Source organism: Mus musculus, chromosome 18 (genome assembly GCF_000001635.26).
Source record: "Mus musculus strain C57BL/6J chromosome 18, GRCm38.p6 C57BL/6J".
In the NCBI taxonomy this organism is placed as follows: domain Eukaryota; kingdom Metazoa; phylum Chordata; class Mammalia; order Rodentia; family Muridae; genus Mus; species Mus musculus.
Window position 1 is genome coordinate 10,138,069 of NC_000084.6, and position 19,953 is coordinate 10,158,021.

Sequence of the window (19,953 nt, forward strand, 5' to 3'; positions counted from 1 at the left end):
TGTATAGTTTTTAACTTAAGCATCATAATTAAATAAGCATTGATATTTTGGTGGTAGTTTACCCCATTTATATACAGTGTAATAAGTAAAACAAAGTCCTAAGATATCTAAATTGCAAACTGAACAATTATGACATAAATATTTTAATCTTTGGCAGATATAATACTCAACATACAATTTTCAGAAGTTATCAACCAAAGGCAATACTACTTCCTTGCTCTCTTGTCCCCTACCATTCAAGGGATATTCAACAATGTTTAAATGCAATTTTAGTTGTCACAATTAGTATGAGGAATGGGGAAGAGTTGCCACTGGTATATTCTTCGTAGAAAATAAGGATGTTCTCAAATATCATAAACACACTAGTAATAGGAGTAATACATAGGATAATTGTAGTGGTTTGAATGATAATGGCCCCCCTTCGTTCATGTATTCTGAATAGTTTGGTCCTCAGTTGATGGCCATTTGGAATAGCTTAGGATGTGTGGCCTTGTTCTAAGAAGTATACCACTGGAAGGTTTTGAAAAGTTAATGGGCCCCATCATTTCTAGTTTGTTCAACTATGCTTTATGTTTGCAGTTCGTGATATGAGCTCCCACCTTTTCCTCAAGCCACCATTCCCACCTGCTGCCATGCCTTCCCACCATGATGTCATGGACTCCCTCTGGAACCATAAACCCAAATAAACCTTTCTGCTATGAGTTGCTTAGTCATGGTGTTTATAACAGAAACAGAAAAGTAAGTAGTACAATAGTTCTTCATAATAAAGAATTATCTAAGGTCAAATATGGTGTCACGAGCCTTTAATGACCCAGTTTGAGGTTGGCCTGACCTAACATAGAGAAATTTTACCAAAAAAGAGGGGGGGGGGGGATAAAAAGCATTATCTGGCACAGAAATACTGAAGCTGAGGAACCCTAATATACACAGGTAATAAAAAAACGGAGACTTCAAGTTTAAAATGTGGGAAGCTAAAGAGATGGTTCAGTGGTTATAAGACTTGTTGCTCCTTGCAGAGCAACTAAACCTGAGTTTAAGTTTCCAACACACACGTAGTAGTTGACAACCATCTGTAACCCCAGTTCTAGGAGAGCCAACAGTGTCTTCTGGTCTCCATGGGTTCCTGCAAGCATGTGGTATGCATATACACTCAGGCACACACATGCACAAAAAGACTTTTAAAAAATGTTATATATAAATAGACATTTTCCAAATCTGTTTATTTCAATGCTTAGTCTTCAATATATACTGTAAGTAAACTATAAAATATGTTAGGAACTTGGAAATGGTCTAGTCTAGTTTAAAAAGACTTCAAAATTAAAGATAAAAAGATATGGAGATCAAAGCATTAGTAGAAAACTCAGAATAATTTAGTGGGGACTTTATCTCACAATTAAAATAACCAATTAGCCAGAAGTAGCACGTGCTATTATCTCAATACTCGGGAAGTAGAGGTGGGAGGATCAGATTTCAAAGCTACCCTTAGCTACATAGCCGGGGGCCTAGCATAAGATCCTGTCTAAAATTTAAAAACAAACAAACAAAAAATCTTAAAGACTGTTTGATATTTATAAGCAAGGGAATTATAGTTCATGATTTTTAAATAATTTGGTCAATGGCAGTCAATACTACTATGACATACGTCATTTCCCTTGGAAATGGGGTCTTTCCTAGAACTCCACACCATTATGCCTCTGCCTCATGCATTTCATGGCACGGCTGTGCTATACCATGTTGACCTTAGGGTGTATGTTCCTTGGTGCTAAAAACTTAAGGCCAACACAGGATATTTGTTGACTCAGAGAAACTCAACCTTCTGATTTCAGTAAGAGACACATCTTACTGAAAAAGAGGACCTCATGTTTACACATTAAAAATAAAATCATTATTAAAGTTAATGTAGAATACTTCCCTTAAAGCAGATTAAATTCTATAAAAAATTAATTATTTTGTCCTGACTTTTCTAAACATAATTCAACAAAATAAATTTTATGACTTTAAAAATAACGATAATTTTATAGCAACTATTAAGTTATTACTGTTCTAAAAAATAAATTTCTTAGATACAAATTAGTACAGCATTAAGAAAACAGAATGAAAATGATACCTGAACAACCCAAGGACTATTGGCAAACGCCATGATGTCCCTTTCTTCCCAGAAAAAAGCAGAATCCGATCTCTTAATCATTTCAAATTTGCTGAGCAGCTTCATAGCATAAACCTTCCTAGTGGATTTATGCCTCACCTTTAAAATGGAAAACAAAATATTAGTCAACATGGCTCAAGGGCTGCAGTGAACAACTTACTACAGGACTTTAATAATGTAGCTATTTCTGTTTCTTCTCTTCTGCTTATCACAATTAGGTAATGTAAAGACTTTAATTACCCAAACACAATTAAAAAAATAAATCAACACTCTGGTTCCTGTATTTCCCAGTCTGTCCCATCATGTATGTTGTCCTGTTCATAAAACTTTATCCCATTGCATTCTACAAAGAATTAGGAGCAAAGATTTCTATGTGTGTGAGAGAGAGAGACATGAGATGTTTATTGAAATGCTTGGGAAAACACTTTCCTACTATTTTGATAAATCCAAAGGTTTTACCTTAGGCAAAAATGCCAGAGCCATTTAAAGAAACAATTCTATGAAAACAATTATTTTCCCAAATAGTATGTTAAATGAGGTAGTGTTTAAAAATATCTGAGTAAGGTAACCTACCAATTGAACTTCTCCAAATGCACCTCTGCCGATTACCTTTACCACTTCATAATCTTCTGCTTTCATCCGTAAATCTCTAATTTTATTTATTGTGTCTTTATCTGAATGAAAAATATAATTAAATCATTAAGGCATTATTATAATGATTATTATTATATTATTATTATAATACTATAACTTACATTACAATCAAATTACTCAAAAACACAATAAAAAAAAACCACTTCATTACAAATTAGGGCTGGGATCTAGGTCAATGGTGAAATTGACTTGACTCTTTTGGTCCTCTGTTTGAGGCCCAGTACACTCTCACTTGAAATGGTTGATATATGTAAAATTTGTTTTTTTTAAATTAGATATTTTCTTTATTTACATTTCAAATGTTATCCCCTTTTCTAGTTTCCCTCCAAAAATCCCCTATCCCCTCCCTGCTCCACCTGCTCACCAACACACCCACTCCCACTTACTGACCCAGGCATTCCCCTATGCTGGAGCATAGAAACTTCACAGGACCAAGGGCCTCTCCTCCCATTAGTGACCAACTAGGTCATCCTCTACTACAAATGCAGAAAGAGCCACGAGTCCCTCTGTGTGTTTTCTTTGATTGATGGCTTAGTCCGAGGGAGCTCTGGGGTTACTAGTTATTTCATGTTGGTCCTCCTAGGGGGCTGCAACCCCTTTCAGCTCTTAAGGTACTATCCCTACCTCCTTCATTGGGGACCCTGTGCTCCATCCAATGGATGACTGTGAGCATCCACTTATGTATTAGTCAGCCACTGTCAGAGCCTCTCAAGAGACGGGTATATCACTCTCCTGTCAGGAAGCTCCTGATGGCATCTGCAATGCTGTCTGGGTATGATGGTTGTTTATGGGATGGATCCCCAGGTGGGGCAGTCTCTGGATGGTTGTTCCTTCAGTCTCAGCTCCAAACTTTGTCTCTGCAACTCCTTCCATGGGTATATTGTTCCCCCTTCTAAAAATTATCGAAGTGTCCACTCTTGGGTCTTCATTCTTCTTGAGTTTCATGTATTTTGCAAATTGTATCTTGGGTATTCTGAGCTTCTGGACTAATATTCACTTATCAGTGAGTACATGTGTGTTCTTTTCTGACTGCATTACCACACTTAACGATGAATGATATCCTCCAGATCCATCCATTTGCCTAAGAATTTCATAAATTCATTGTTTTTAATAGCTGAATAGTACTCCATTGTGTAAATGTACCACATTTTTTGTATCCATTCCTCTGTTGAGGGACATCTGGGTTCTTTCCGCCTTCTGGCTATTATAAATAAGGCTGCTATGAACATAGTGGACCATGTGTCCTTATAACAAGTTGGAACATCTTCTGGATATATACCCAGGAGAGGTATTGCTGGATCTTCTGGTAGTACTATGTCCAATTTTCTGAGGAACCGCCAAACTGATTTCCAGAGTGCTTGTACAAGCCTGCAATCCCACCAGCAATGGAGAAGTCTTTCCTCTTTCTCCACATCCTTGCCAGCATCTACTGTCACCTGAGTTTTTGATCTTAGCCATTCTGACTAATGGGAGGTGGAATTTCAGGGTTGTTTTGATTTGCATTTCCCAATTGATTAAGGAGGTTGAACATTTTTTCAGGTGGTTCTCAGCCATTTGGTATTCCTCAGTTGTGAATTCTTTGTTTAGCTCTGTACCCCATTTTTTAATAGGGTTATTTGATTTTCTGGAGTCCATCTTCTTGAGTTCTTTATATATATTGGATATCATTCCCCTATCTGATTTAGGATTGGTAAAGATCTTTTCCCAATCAGTTGGTGGTCTTTTTGTCTTAGTGACAGTGTCCTTTGCCTTACAGAAGCTTTGCAAATGAGGTCCCATTTGTCGATTCTTGATCTTACAGCACAAGCCTTTGCTGTTCTATTCAGGAATTTTTCCCCTGTGCCCATATTTTCGAGGCTCTTCCCCACTTTCTCCTCTATAAGTTTCAGTGTCTCTGGTTTTGAGTTCCTTGATCCAATCAGACTTGAGCTTTGTACAAGGAGATAAGAATGGATCAATTTGCATTCTTCCACATGATAATCACCAGTTGAGCCAGCACCATTTGTTGAAAATGCTGTCTTTTTTCCACTGTTTTAACTCCTTTGTCAAAGATCAAGTGACCATAGGTGTGTGGGTTCATTTCTGGGTCTTCAATTCTATTCCATTGATCTGCCTGTCTGTCAATGTACCAGTACCATTCAGTTTTTATCACAATTGCTCTGTAGTACAGCTTGAGGTCAGGCATGGTGATTCCACCAGAGGTTCTTTTATTGTTGACGATAGTTTCTACTATCCTAGGTTTTTTGTTATTCCAGATGAATTTGCAAATTGCCCTTTCTAACTCTGTGAAGAATTGAGTTGGAATTTCGATGGGGATTGCATTGAATCTGTAGATTGCTTTCGGCAAGATAGCCATTTTGACTATATTAATCCTGCCAATTCATGAGCATGGGAGATCTTTCCATCCTCTGAGATCTTCGATTTCTTTCTTCAGAGACTTGTAGTTTTTATCATATAGATCTTTCACTTCCTTAAAGTCACACGAAGGTATTTTATATTATTTGTGACTATTCTGAAGGGTGTTTTTTTCCCCTAATTTCTTTCTCAGCCTCTGTATTCTCTGTGTAGAGAAAGGCCACTGATTTGTTTGAGTTAATTTTATATCCAGCTACTTCACTGAAGTTGTTTATCGGGTTTAGAAAGTCTCTGGTGGATTTTTTAAGGTCACTTATATATACTATCATATCATCTGCAAATAGTGATATTTTGACTTCTTCCTTTCCAATTTGTATCCCCCTGATCTCCTTTTGTTGTCTAATTGCTCTGGCTAAGACTATAAGTACTATATTGAATAGGTAGGGAGAGAGTGTGCAGCCTTGTCTACTTCCCTGATTTTAGTGGGATTGCTTCAAGTTTCTCTCAATTCAGTTTGATGTTGGCTACTGGTTCAGTGTATATTGCTTTTATTATGTTTAGATATGGGCCTTGAATTCCTAATCTTTCCAAGACTTTTATGCTGAATTTTGTCAAATGCTTTCTCAACATCTAATGAGATGATGATCATGTGGTTTTTGTCTTTGAGATTGCTTATATAGTAGATTACGTTGATGGATTTCTGTATATTGAACCATTCCTGCATTCCTGGGATGAAGCTTACTTGATTGTAGTGAATGAACATATTAGTGTGTCCTTGGATTCGGTTTGTGAGGATTTTATTGAGAATTTTTGCATCTATATTCATAAGGGAAATTGGTCTGAAGTTCTCTTTCTTTGTTGAGTCTTTGTGTGGTTTAGTTATCAGAGTAAATGTGCCTTAAGAGAATGAATTGGGCAGAGTACCTTCTGTTTCTATTTTGTGGAATAGTTTGAGGAGTATTGGATTTAGGTCCTCTTTGAAGGTCTTATAGAACTCTGCACTAAACCTTTCTGGTCCTGGGCTTTGTTTGGTTGGGAGAATATTAATGACTGCTTCTATTTCTTTAGACGTTATAGAACTGTTTAAATCATTAATCTTATTCTGATTTAACTTTGGTACCTGGTATCTGTCTAGAAAACTGTCCATTTCATCCAGGTTTTCCAGTTTTGTTGAGTATAGCCTTTTGTAGTAGGATCTGATGATTTTTTAGATTTCCTCAGATTCTATTATTTCTCCCTTTTCATTTCTGATTTTGTTAATTAGGATACTGTCCCTGTGCCTTCTGGTTAGTCTGGCTAAGGGTTTATCTATCTTGATGATTTTTTCGTAGAATCATCTCCTGGTATGGTTGATTCTTTGTATTTTTCTTTTTTGTTTCCACTTGATTGATTTCAGTCCTGAGTTTGATTATTTCCTGCCTTCTACTCCTCTTGGGTGAATTTGCTTCCTTTTGTTCTAGAGCTTTTAGGTGTGTTGTCAAGCTGCTAGTGTATGCTCTCTCTAGTTTCTTTTTGGTGGCACTCAGAGCTATGAGTTTTCCTCTTGGAACTACTTTCACTGTGTCCCATAAATTTGGAAATGTTGTGGCTTCATTTTCATTAAACTCTAAAAAGTCTTTTAAAAGTTATTACAAATTAGGGCTGGGATGTAGGTCAATGGTGAAATACTTGCCTCTTCCGATCCTCAGTTTAAGTCCCAGTACTCTATCACTTGAAATAATTGATATATGTAAAATTTGAAGTTATAAATATTTATTATGCTAAGAGTTGTTTCAAATTCTTATGGTATGATTTTACTATCATACCAAAAGTTTATGTAAAAATCTAATGACAAAGTTTTAAACACAAAAACTGCTTTGCTTTCATTTTTAATCTTTTAAAGAAAGTATCTAATGCATCCTACATTTACATGACATTGGAGGTCAAACCTAGGGCTCTGTTTATGCTAGGCAAGTATATTTTACCAACTGACTTACATCCCCAAGCTAAACATCAATGCTATAATAATAATAATGATAATGATAATAATAATAATATGCTTCCGGTATTTTAGGTATATATCACATTTTATTACGGAAACATAAGTAGATGTTTTATATCAACAAAATAAAAATTTGTTTATGCTGTTTATGTGAATCATTTATGATGATCCTTTTTTAAAAAAAACTAAATTCTTGCTGGGTGTGGAGGTACACACCTTTTTTTTTTTTTTTTAAACAGTCAATCTGTAATGTAATACCTCTATCTTATTCCAATGTCAATTAAACAAACAAACAAAAAAACCCCACCAACCACCATGAAAACAGGCCAACTAAGACAGGTAAGAGAACCAAAACTACTTCATCTATCCATCTTTGAAGAGCAGTGCCTCCTGGTGTCTTCACATCTGCCTCCTGTGTACTTATGTACAGCACATTGTTTCCTTGGATGAACGCATCTCCGTACTTATTCTTCAGCTGTCCATTTACATACTCCTCTGTCTGTTCCAGGGCTATATTCATGTAGCCATCCAGGCAGGCCAGGACCCCTTGATAATCCACGCCAGAATTTAATTTCATCACAACTGGCCGCCTGATGATCTTCTTTAAGAAGTTGCTAGGGGTTTGCTTCTGCAGGCTCATGTTTAACAATCTTGGGAGGCAGGAAACCTGAGTTCTAATCTCTGCTACTTAATTATCTGTGCAGCTTTCGTAACTCATCACCATTTCACCTGTCATGGCCCCGGGCTCATCTTGCAGTCGGATCCAGAACGCTCACTGGCCGGGCCTCCACGGACGCGCGAGCCTGAGGTACACACCTTTAATCCCAGTACTTGGGAGGCAGAAGCAGATTTCTGTGAGTCTGAGGCCAGCCTGGTCTATTGTGAGTTCCAGGACAGTCAGCCCCCCCACCCCAACACACACACACAAACCTATCCTAGAAAAAAAAATTTCCCCCAAAACCAAGTTCAGTATCAAAGGCACATGTACTAAAAAATAAAAATTAAATTTCTAACCTGCATTCTTTACACTTATAGCATTAATCTGAACCCAGACTTTAATTTAAAACATGCAGTGGAGAATCAATGCAATTATTTATGTTAACCTGTCATCCTACAGATGACAATAATTTACAAATCTCCCCCTGGATAGTTATCTCCTAATTTGGTCATAGATTAAAATAGGGCTATTTTTTTAGTCCCTATGGGTCAACAATGGAATGAGATTGCATGGAAAAGCTTCCCATTTCAATGTTGTCTATACACATAAGGCTATTTATTAAAGTTCTAGTTCCTAATAAAAGTAGCTATAATATTCTTGCCTTCCTGTTAAAATGTTCAAATTAAAATATTTTTGTAAGCTATGTCCAACAGACATATGCAATGCTAATAAATTTCTGTACAAGGATAAGTATATTTAATAACTTCCCAGGTCACAGTACTACAAGACCTACTATAATAAGTCAATATTAAACTTATTTATTACATAAATATTTTTGCCTACTCTATATCAGGTCCTAAAGTAATCTCCAGAAATATGGAAAGGTAATGGTAACACTGTTACTGTTGTGAATTCCAGAACATCCAGGGTTACACCGTGAAACCTTTTCTGGATAGTTGGAGGAGGGGGATTCTAATTCAAAACAATTTAAAATAAAACAGATAAGCATGGTTTGTAAAGTACTAAGAAGAAACCAATTAAAGCCTGCCATGGACAGAAAACTTTTAGGGAAACACCTGAAACACATTTGAAATGAAAAGTAATTGTTAGTGACGAGAAATCATGAAGACAGACCATTTAAGTGATGGAACAGCAGAACTGTGTACACAAGGGCTCTGCTGCTAGATTAGTATGGATGCTTGTGATGAAGTGGCAGAAAAGGCTGGGGAGCCCCAATCTGTTTAAGGAGCCTGAACTTTGTCTCTAAGTCACATGTTAGAAAATTATCATTTGCTGGGCAGAGTGGCACATGCATGCCTTTAATAACAGCAGAGGCAGAGAGGCAGATCATTATGAGCTCAAGGCCACTTGATCTACACAGTGAGCTCTAGACCAGTCCAGAAAGAAAAGAAAAGAAAAGAAAAGAAAAGAAAAGAAAAGAAAAGAAAAGAAAAGAAAAGAAAAGAAAAGAGAAGGAAAGGAAGAAAAAAAAGAAAAGTAAGCAAGCAAAAAAGAAAGAAAAAAAATCTATGACTCAATAATAGGAAGGCTTTCTCCCCTTCACCCTAGATTACAGGTTTAGGCAACTCTTAATATATAAAAATCAAGGCACAATATAAAATTCACTAGCATGGATTGAAAGCTGTAAAAAGAAACTAAAGTAAATAAGCATAATCAAACCTACACTTCAGCTACTCAGAAGAAAGTTAAAGATAAATTCAGTAAGGACAAAACTGGAGTTAGAGAATTTTAAGAGTATTTTAATATTCTATATAAGAAATAAGAAAATCCTAAACTGAAATAGTATGTTAGAATGGCCAGTGACACTGAAAAAGTATTCAAAGTCTTGAGAAAGCTGGCAGACAAAACATTAGAAATTAAATAGATCCTTCTTGGCTCCTTGATGTTTCACTTGTCCTAGCTGCTGACCAACAGCTTTGTGACTAAATGCATATAAGAAACTGTCAAACTACACAGACCAATGGAATAGAGGACCCAAAAATAAATCCACACAGACTCAACTACAGAGACCTAAATTTTTACATACCTGTAGAGGATTTTTAATCCAGCAATATTGCTACTTTGGCTAGAATATAGACACCACCTTACCACACATCTTTAATCCCTCTGGCAAGAATACAGACTCCTTTAATCCCAAACAATGAAGGTAAAGTTATTTGTAGAAGGAAGCACCCATGTTTCAAAGTGATATCTTTGAGTGGCAGACAAAGTGATGAATCAGAGAAAGATTTGACAGAATTGTATATGCCCAACTCTCATGAGAATGAAGAAGAGAGGGAAGATATTCGAGGATGCACTGTAGAGAGAAAGGAGGCAGTTTTACATGACAGTTAGAGAGACAGGTTGCAGAGAGAGAATGAGAAGGAGCCAGAAGATTAGAACACACTGCCTAAGTTAGTATGAGGCCAAGCGGAGCAATTCAGAGGGCTAGAGAGAAGCCAGATTGAATCAGTCAGCTTAGAGAGGAATTTGAGCCAGAATACCTGAGTTGAAGCAGTCAGTCAGTTCAGAGCTTACTCCTCAGTCAATCTTAAAGGCTGAAACATTCTAGGCCTAGATAAGACTATACAAAGGCTAGAAGCTTCTAGGATTAGGACTAGCTTAGCAAACAGAGGCATTAAGCATTGGAGATGACAATTACATTAGGTGAACAAAAGTTACTTTTAGACATACCAAAACATACACTAGCAAAGAGACTGGCTTTCAACAAATAAAACTAGGAAACTGGATCTAAGTTATAGGTTTCCTTTATTGAGGTAAGTTTCTTTCACATTTATGAATATAAACTTTATTTCATTGTTTTTCTGCATCTAATAATATATACCTTTCCTTTATTAATATACTAATATCACAAAGTATAGTGATTTTTATACTACTGATAGAAAACCCTCATTTGTGATTTTTACTTATCAGTACATATGATTTATTAAAATTGTTTTATTAATATTACTTATTTTTCTTGCATTTTTCTCTAGCTTAATATTCCAAAAAATCTATACAAATTAAAACTGAAATTTAAAAGTCACTTTATATTTTTACTTTCATTTGACTTCACTTATTTCTCTTCTAGCTACTGTTTCTATTTATAAAATGTAATACATGGGCATACTTAATATTACAAAAGCAATAAAGTAGCAAAATTAAGTTGGATATTGTGGCTCACACATAGAATGCTAGCTTTCAAGAGAGTCAGAGCACTGTGGTAAATTCAAGGTCATCTTGGGCTGTGGTTCAAGACAAAGGAAACCAAACAGAAAAGAATAGTAGATTAAGAAGGTTGTTTTCCCCAATATCTGTCATACTATATCAAAATACTCTACCCTCTAACTCTAGAATAATGATCAAACCCTGCCCTTTGTCTACTACCAAATAAACAGTAGCTCATCTTTGGTTATTTCACTATGTTATCTAGTACAGGGATAAACAAATATAAACTAATAGAACTGTCCAATTCTTTCAGTAGGTTACAAGACATTAGCAAGAATTTTATATTTAAAATTTCCCAATTCAAAGAGTTGGGGATGTAGCTCAATGATAGACTACTTGCATATGCAAAGCACTGGGTCAAATTGTCATCACTGAGGAAAAAAATGATTCCCAAATCAGAGTTTGGTATCAAACTCCAAGACAATATTAAAACTGGTTTTGAAGAAAAATCCGACAAAAGTACAAAATAGGTAATTCAAACTCTACTGTGTAGAAATAACAAAAAGAAATAATAACAACAACAACAAAAATACAACTATTTTATATGACTAGATTAATGCTTTGGAACAGAAATAAACAGACTGGGAAGGATTTTATAATCAACTTCTTACTGCTAATTTTTTTAAACTTCCAAACTATTTTAACTTAAAACATATTTTTAAATAATTTCAAAATCTAAAATAAACTCTTAGAAGAGAACATCTATAATAAGCATATATAAAACAGCTGCCATGGAGAAAACCTTTTTATTTTATGATGGGTTGTCACATGTAATCAATTTTTACCTGTAGGTTTCCAAATGTAATAACGAATTTTTTTTTACAAACAAAGGGATCAAATATAGCATTAAAACTTGAATATGCACATAGATGCATTAAAAAATACATATTTCTATTGTAGCTGTATACTTTTCACCCTCCACTCCCCAAATTACTTTGTATGCATTCTTGATAGGCATCTAGACTAAGCTTCTAAAATTTCATTCACAAGGTGCCTTGTTAGTGTAGCAACTGGTACCAGTCTTTGCACTAATATTACACAGAATTCACTGACAGAATAATGAATGCAACAGAAGGGGAAAGAGGCTTGAATATCTGATACAGTTACATGTACAGCAACATTAAACTCTACAGAAAGTACTTACATCTGCTTAGAAAGTTGTCAATATTTTTGTTTTTTCTTAAGGCAGGAAAATCCAAATCATAAACCAGGGCATCCAATCCATCCTAAAGAAACAAACAACTGGTGTTAGCACATTAGAACATTGTCGGGTTTGAATATTTAATATCTTCTCTTCAATTTATCTTGTGTTCATTTAATACCCTTTACAAGATTACATAAATAATAGGGAAGAGCAAAGTTCTATGATTTTTATTTCATATATGCATTTTTTTAACTTTCTAAATCTTCCTGTGGAGCAGGAAAATTACCAGGCTGATTTCATGTGATTATGATTCATATACTCACTTTACAAGGATATAATATTTTACATTCCACTTACCCTTACTTCTAAATTTATCTTCATTCCTCAGGTGTTCAGCAAAATCCTACATTTGTGACTATAAGTGTTTTACAGTATAACAGCTAAATAATACTTTTGTTTTGTTTTTCGAGACAGGGTTTCTCTGTGTAGCCCTGCCTGGAACTCACTTTATAGACCAGGCTGGCCTCGAATTTAGAAATCTGCCTGCCTCTGCCTCCCAAGTGCTGGGATTAAAGGCGTGCACCACCACCGCCTGGCGCTAAATAATATTTAATGAAGCATAAAGTTTAAACTAAATCACACATAATCACATATGCAAGCTGTATACATAGTTAATTATAAAAACATACTAGGTGTTCACAGGGCTACTTTCTTTTTTCTTTTTTTTTTTTTTTTTTTTTTCCAGGGGAGAGCGGGAACGCAGTCCCCCACTACCACAAATTATGCAGTCGAGTTTCCCGCATTTGGGGAAATCGCAGGGGTCAGCACATCCGGAGTGCAATGGATAAGCCTCGCCCTGGGAAAACCACCTTCGTGATCATGGTATCTCCCCTGCCAGGTAAGTATACAGGGCTACTTTCTTAACACACTTTCTAGGACAACAAACAGCTAAAGACAAATAGAAGGTTTTTAGTTTTCAAAACTAGACATTTAGATATGTAAGCAAGTGTTGGGCAATGTGATGGTGTAGTAATCCATACAACCAAGGGAAAGTTTATACTGAGACTGTATCTTGCTATATGATATAGCAGAAAACAGAGTCAGGTAATCCTAAAATGTCTTCATTACAAAGTATTGCTCTTTCTGTTTATGTAGTGTATGTAATGACTAGTACTACAGGGAACAAAGACTTTGGATAATACTAATAAAGTGATGAATTTCAAATAGGTCACAATTTTTTTAAGCTAAAAAAAAATCAAACAATTACATTCCAAAGAAAAATACACTTATACACTTGTACTTCTCAATAGAGAAGACAAATGACATAACCTTTTTGATCCTGTGTTCTCTTGACTGAAAAAAGGAGAATTAGTAGTTATCTATCTATCTATAACTCATATCAGATTTGAGACTAGGTTAAGTATGTGAAGTCCTGAATATTCCCACTTTCATTTTGACTATAGTTTGTCTCCCTAGGGCTAGGAATAACAACTTATGCATTTTAGCCGTGTAGTTATAAAGTCTTAAGAGTAGACTCAGGTTATGTTGTTAAATGCAGCAATCCCACCTGTCTTTTGCTAGACCACTGAGCTTGGTAATGTATTTATAAATGAAAATCTGGCCACCTCTACTAGCTACATCTGTCTACTCGATGTTTGGACCTATCATCAAATATTTTAACTCTATAATTAGATGGGATAATCTATGTTTTTCAGTACCATCCATAGGCATAACCCAAAGTGTTTTAAAAAATAAAATTAATGGAAAGATAACTAGTGTAATCAAAGCATACACCAACTAAGGCTAAGGAAATTTAAGACACTAGAGTAAACAGGAGGGTTCAGGCTTCCACTCTGATACAAAAGAAAAGCTGTACAATACAAGCAATGTGAAGATTCAACCATAAATTAGGGCAAGAAAGCCTCCAAAGTTCTACAAAATGAATATGGGGCTGCAGAGATGGCTCAGTGGTTACAATAATTTGATGCTCTTCCAGAAGACCTGAGTTTAATTTCCAGCACCCACACCAGGCTTGTTAGCCCAGTTTCTGGGGTCCTGATACCCTCTTCTGACCTCTGAAGGCACCTGCCCATATGTGATACATATATACATAAATTTTTAAAAATTAAAAAAAAAGATGAATTCTGCATTTCTTAAAGGTGATATCATTTACATAAACCAGTCTTTTCTTCTGTAGAGAACCGGAAAAGAAAATAACAAAAACTTCTCTCTCTCAAAGTTTAGAAGTAAAGCAAAACACCCAAATATAAAGTGCCTACTATTTTAAGTAGGGTCTACATAAACAAAAAAGACTAATTTTGAGGGCTTTATAAAACCTAGTGTGAGTAAAGACAAGGTAAAACAAAGAAGAAAAGCAAGGACTTAGAGGAAAACAAGAGTGTCCCTGACTAGAAAGGGTAAGAAGAACATGACAGAGGTAAAACTGTGAAAAATAGTTTAGGGACATTAAAGTATGACATAGCAGGGTAGGAATTTGAGTGTTTTATCTCTCAGCACCCATTTGGAAACAAAAGTTTAAGAGGAAAAAGGAGAGTGGCATATGACATCTTTAATTTAGTAAAGTCTGGCAATAAAATAAGATGATATTTAGAATTAGAAGACATGGCTGGAAAGAATCAATTAGGAGGCTGTTGTAAAATACAGACACAACCAGATAAAAGACTGAATTAAACATAAACTGAATACAGACAAGAAGCAAAAGAACTCTATGGATAACTAACGGGCAGGATGAGCTGAGAATGATTGTGTGTGTTTAAAAATGTTTATACTGTATCTTCTAGCTATATGGTGGCTTCACTAACAAATACACAAAATGGAAACTAGAAAAAATGTTTTGAACATACTAATGGTCTCCAAGGGGCTTAAGTATGGATTAAAAAAAAAAAAAAGGCAGCTAACAATTTGAGTTTTACTTCAAACATTTTTTCCCACTTTTGAGTCACGTTTGGAAGTCATAAGGTATTTGTAGCCTCTGAAAACAGATGCAGTTATTCAACAAAAGTAGATGAAGAAATAAAAGACTGAAGAATAAAATCCTGAGAAATGACAGCATCTGAGAGCTAAATAAGGTACAAATATACAATGGGAAACACAGAGGAATAAAGATAGAACAACCTCAAGAAAACAGAAGAAAACACCTAGAAGGAACTTAAGAGCAAGTGAAATGAAACAAAAAGGCCAAGTAAATCTAAAAACGAAAAAGAAGCCAAGTCATTTGGAATTAAATGGCAGACAGTTGTACATGTCTGGATGACTTAGTGCCGAGGAACTATATACATTTCAGAAATAATCAAATTATTGAGTTTTATATTTATACATGTATTTCCCTGTTTTTCAGGTCTGCTGTTTTTTGAGATAGGGTCTCATCACATAGGCCAAACCGATCTTTAACTTATGAGCCTCCTGCCTCATCTTCACAAGTGCTAGGATTATAGGAACACTTCACCGTACCCTAGTTCAACATATGCTGTTTAGTTGGCAATCTGGGGAGCTCTGAGCTCCCTTCTCCCCATAAATATTAATAATAAGTCATTAAACAAATAAGCAAACACACGCACAAACTGGACAATGGCTGAAGTAACTTTGTAACATTTATATAACACAAATGCTTATAGACAAGTAAGAAGTCATCCTAAAACCTGCAGGAAGGAGCCTCTTTATATTATTTGCTTTTCTGACCTACCTCTAGGCAAGAACAGCCTGTAAGCTTGGCAACTAGCAGAATGAATCTCATTCTCACATACCTTGAACCCAAGGCAGTACAACAGTAAAGGTAAACTGTTTATGTCTGTTTCTATCTAAGGGACCAAGGGCCTCATCTGTTTCACATAATGGAGAATGGAGACAGATAGGCAGCAGGTGCTATTCATAAAATTTTGCTATGTGGAAGGCTCCACTGAAAACCAAGACAAATTTGGGAGCAGATGAGAGATTTCTGATATAACACCTAGGTCCAGTGAGACTATTTTGGGTATTTGTGTTTTCAAAAGCAGCCATGTATTTGACAGTATTTAGACAATCACCCCACCTGCACACCAATGCAAAAAAAAAAAAAAATGTTTAAAAACAAATAGGTAATAATCAAACTCAGGACTGAAATCAACCAAATAGAAACAAAAAGAGCTATACAAAGAATCAACAAACAAAACCAGGAGCTGGTTCTTTGAGAAAATCAACAAGATAGATAAACCCTTAGCCAAACTAACCAGAGGGCAGAGAAAGTATCCAAATTAATAAAATCAGAAATGAAAAGGAAAACATGAAAACAAAATATATCTTAAAATAATTATTCTGTCTGTTAAATATTAGCAGTTAAAAATATTAAAATCTTGTTCTACAAACAAACAAAACAAACAAACAACGAAGCGTTAAATTTTCGCTACAAGCAAGCCCAGATAGCTGGGGGGTTAAAAAAATATGACAGCATAGAGTAGTTCAAAGACTAAGAGAGGTAGTTTTCTTTTTTGTGACTCTTATGTGGTTTTGGTGTTTGTAAAGAAATTTCCATCCAAACAGCTGAAGACAGATATTAGATGACTAGAGTAATCACTAACAAAGAGGTACTGCAATCATAACCAAGCCAGGATGAGGGATGTAGCTCAGTTGGTAGAGTTGTGTGGTATGCTGGAAGCTCTATGTTTGATTCCCAGCACTGAAAAACTGGCACAATGAGATCATCTTCATCTACAAAACAGGTTCAAGAGTCAGCCTGGGATACATGCAAGAGAAGTGTCTCAAAAACAGAACAAAGATAACACAATACTCTGGAAAACGGAGAAAACAAAAAACTTGATTTCAAAGTTAACATCGTATAACAAATAGCAATTTTTTTATTTTAAAACTCACAAATAGACAAAAGCACAGAAAAACATCCCTTAATTTAGAAGAATAAATGTACAGAAAGTATCCTCCAGGAAGCCTAAACATTGCATTTACTAAGCAAAGAAAAAAATTCACTTCAAATATAATACACATTAAGATGAAAGATAAAAAGCTGAGAGATTTACTCAGCACACGGATTCATCAAGAGAAAAGTCACATCAATACCTCTTACAAGTTGTCCTCAAAACAAAGTGCAAAAATGACAATTAGGAATCAATCCACTAGAAAGGCAACACTATCTTAAATGTGAATGCACATAACTATGGAACTAGGAATGAAGAAGCAAAGCTGATGGAAATAAAAATACACAATTTTAGTTGGCAACCTAAACTCTTCACTTCCCACAACTGATAGGCCTAGGCAAAAGAACAGCAAGAAAAAGTCAACACGAAACAGGATCTGACATGAAACATTCCACCCTAAAACGGCAAGTATGCATTCTTTTCTAAAAAAATGATTTATTTACTTTACATGTGTAAGTGCTTTCCCTGCATGTATATCTGTGTACCACAGACATACCATGTACAAAAGAGGGTGTTGGATCCTAAAGAACTGAATTACAGAAGGTTATAAGCCACCATGTACATGCTAGAAACTGAACCCAGGTCCTCTGAAAGAACAGAAAGTGCTCTTAACCACTGAACCACCTCTCCAGCTTAGTATTCACATTGTTTATAAGTGCTCACAGGTGCTTACCAGGACACTCTCTCCTTTGCATAACAAATCTCAACCATTTAGAAGAATTAAAAACATACAAGATGTTTTCTGATAAAACTGTAATCAAGCACCCATATTGTTGTAAACAAACATCCAGATACATGGAAAAATAACAGATTTCTAAGTAATTCACCAGCCAAAGAAGCTTCAAGGGAAATAGCAATCAATATATACTAAACTGACCCAAAAAATGGAGATATAATATACCAAAATATGTGAAATGCTGCTAAAGCAATGCTGAAAGAAAAGGTGTATAGTACTAAATGCTTTTATCAGAAAAGAGTTTGGTTGCAGAAAACACAGGTGTAAAATGCCAGCTTGCATAAAACAAAAAGAGTAAAGATTGTCAATCAACAACCTGAATTTCTTTCTTTAAACACACACATACACACATACACCAAAAACAAAAAAACTAGACAAAGAGACCTTACTAAACCTAAAGCAAACTAAAGAAATCATAGAGAACAAATATTATTAAAATTATACACGGAGAGCCAGGCAGTGGTGGCGCACACCTTTAGTCCCAGTACTTGGGAGGCAGAGGCAGGTAGATTTCTGAGTTCGAGGCCAGCCTGGTCTACAGAGTGAGTTCCAGGACAGCCAGGGCTACACAGAGAAACCCTGTCTCGAAAAACAAACAAGCAAAATATATATATATATATTACACACGAAGGAAACTCAGTGAAACAGAGTTTTTCTCTGACAATAATGACCAAACAACCTAGCAAGTTAATCAGAAGAAAACCGACAACACAGAGTATTAGTATCAGAAATCAAATAGACATGATCACAGAAGATCTTGAAACCACAGGAAATGTGGCACAAAAATAATAAAAACAGACACAAATATGGCAATTTTGATAAAGTCAACAATTCCTTAAAAAGGACAAAATAAGTCAGTATGAATATATTAATTGTATAACCACTACCAAAAGGAAGAGAGATCTTTGGGGCCTGATGATTTCTCCAGAGAATTCTACAAAACCTTCTAAGAATTAACACCAATTTTACACAATCTCTTCTAGAAAACAGGAAGAAGAGTACGTTTAACTCATTTTGTGTAACCAGTAATAACCTGATATCAAAGTCAGATGAAGCAGAAAGCTACAAACCAGTATATTTCATGGATATGACTATAAAGTATTCACAAATGTAGACCAATAACATATAAAAAGAATGATGAGAGTGCTCTTCACTCTGCAGGACCTCCGGATTACCTCGGGATCACGAGACCTTGGGATCATGGGTGAGTGGAACACAACATCAGCTCCAAAGAATGGCGGAGGGTCTTGTGCCCACAGTAGCAGGGACAAAGGAACCCCGCCCGACCAGAGTCTGGGATCCATTCAGGTCAGGGCCAGCCCAGCCATCTTCTGCGTGAGCCCAGCCAAGGGCATCTAGGGCACCAAAGGACTCTCCACACCACAGGACCCCTAGCACACCCAGTACCTCCTGATCACCTGAGAGCACGTAGGGGATAGAAGTAATAGACCTTCTTGGTCAGGGTCCCCTCAGGTCTTCATCCTCAGCCAGGCTGCAGAGCTGAGACCCAGACCCCTGGGCACCTTCCTTGCCAGAGGAGACTCGGCCTACAGGGAGGGTTCTGACCCCAGAACTCAGGACGTGGATCAGAGCTCCAGACTGCTGGACACTTGCCCTGCAAGAGGAGAGCTTGCCTGCAGAGAGTGTTCTGACCACTGGAACTTTGGTGAGAGTTTGACTCCCAGGAGTGCTGACAGAAACTAAGAGAATCACAGGAGGATCAAGCTCCAACCGGAGACAGCTTGATCATTAACACCAGTGATTTCCTGATGGCGAAAGGCAAACTTAAGAATCTTACTAACAGAAACCAAGAACACTGGGCATCATCATAACCCAGTACGCCCACCACAACGAGTCCTGGACACCCCAGCACACCCGAAAAGCAAGACCCGGATTTAAAATCCTATCTCATGATGGTGGTAGAAGATTTAAAGAAGGGCATTAATAACTCACTTAAAGAAATACAGGAGAACAGTGCTAAAGAGGTAGAAGCCCTTAAAGAGGAAGCACGAAAATCCCTCAAGGTATTACAGGAGAATACTGCTAAACAAGTAGAAGCCTTTAAAGAGGAAACACAAAAATCCCTCAAGGAATTACAGGAGAACACTGCTAAACAGGTATTAGTC

The 19,953-nt window shown here is 36.2% G+C and overlaps 1 protein-coding gene, 1 non-coding gene and 1 pseudogene across 4 annotated transcripts in view; all 3 read right to left on the minus strand.

Moving 5' to 3' along the window:
* Rock1 (Rho-associated coiled-coil containing protein kinase 1) overlaps positions 1 to 19,953 on the minus strand; it is a 117,851-nt gene that overhangs the window by 73,668 nt on the left and 24,230 nt on the right. For all 3 annotated transcript variants that reach the window (XR_001782350.2, NM_009071.2, XM_006525725.2), the window contains exons 2-4: positions 12,167 to 12,248; positions 2,720 to 2,820; positions 2,108 to 2,245 (exon numbers count right to left, since the gene is read on the minus strand). Coding sequence is in view for 2 of the 3 variants with exons in the window: in NM_009071.2 (NP_033097.1) it covers positions 2,108 to 2,245; positions 2,720 to 2,820; positions 12,167 to 12,248 (321 nt within the window). In the remaining variant the exon portion in view is untranslated. The remainder of the gene's footprint in view (positions 1 to 2,107; positions 2,246 to 2,719; positions 2,821 to 12,166; positions 12,249 to 19,953) is intronic.
* Positions 7,383 to 7,939, minus strand: Gm2531 (predicted gene 2531; annotated as a pseudogene).
* On the minus strand, positions 12,909 to 13,072 carry Gm26244. Its single transcript, XR_003952728.1, has one exon. It is a non-coding gene; the product is annotated as a U1 spliceosomal RNA (small nuclear RNA).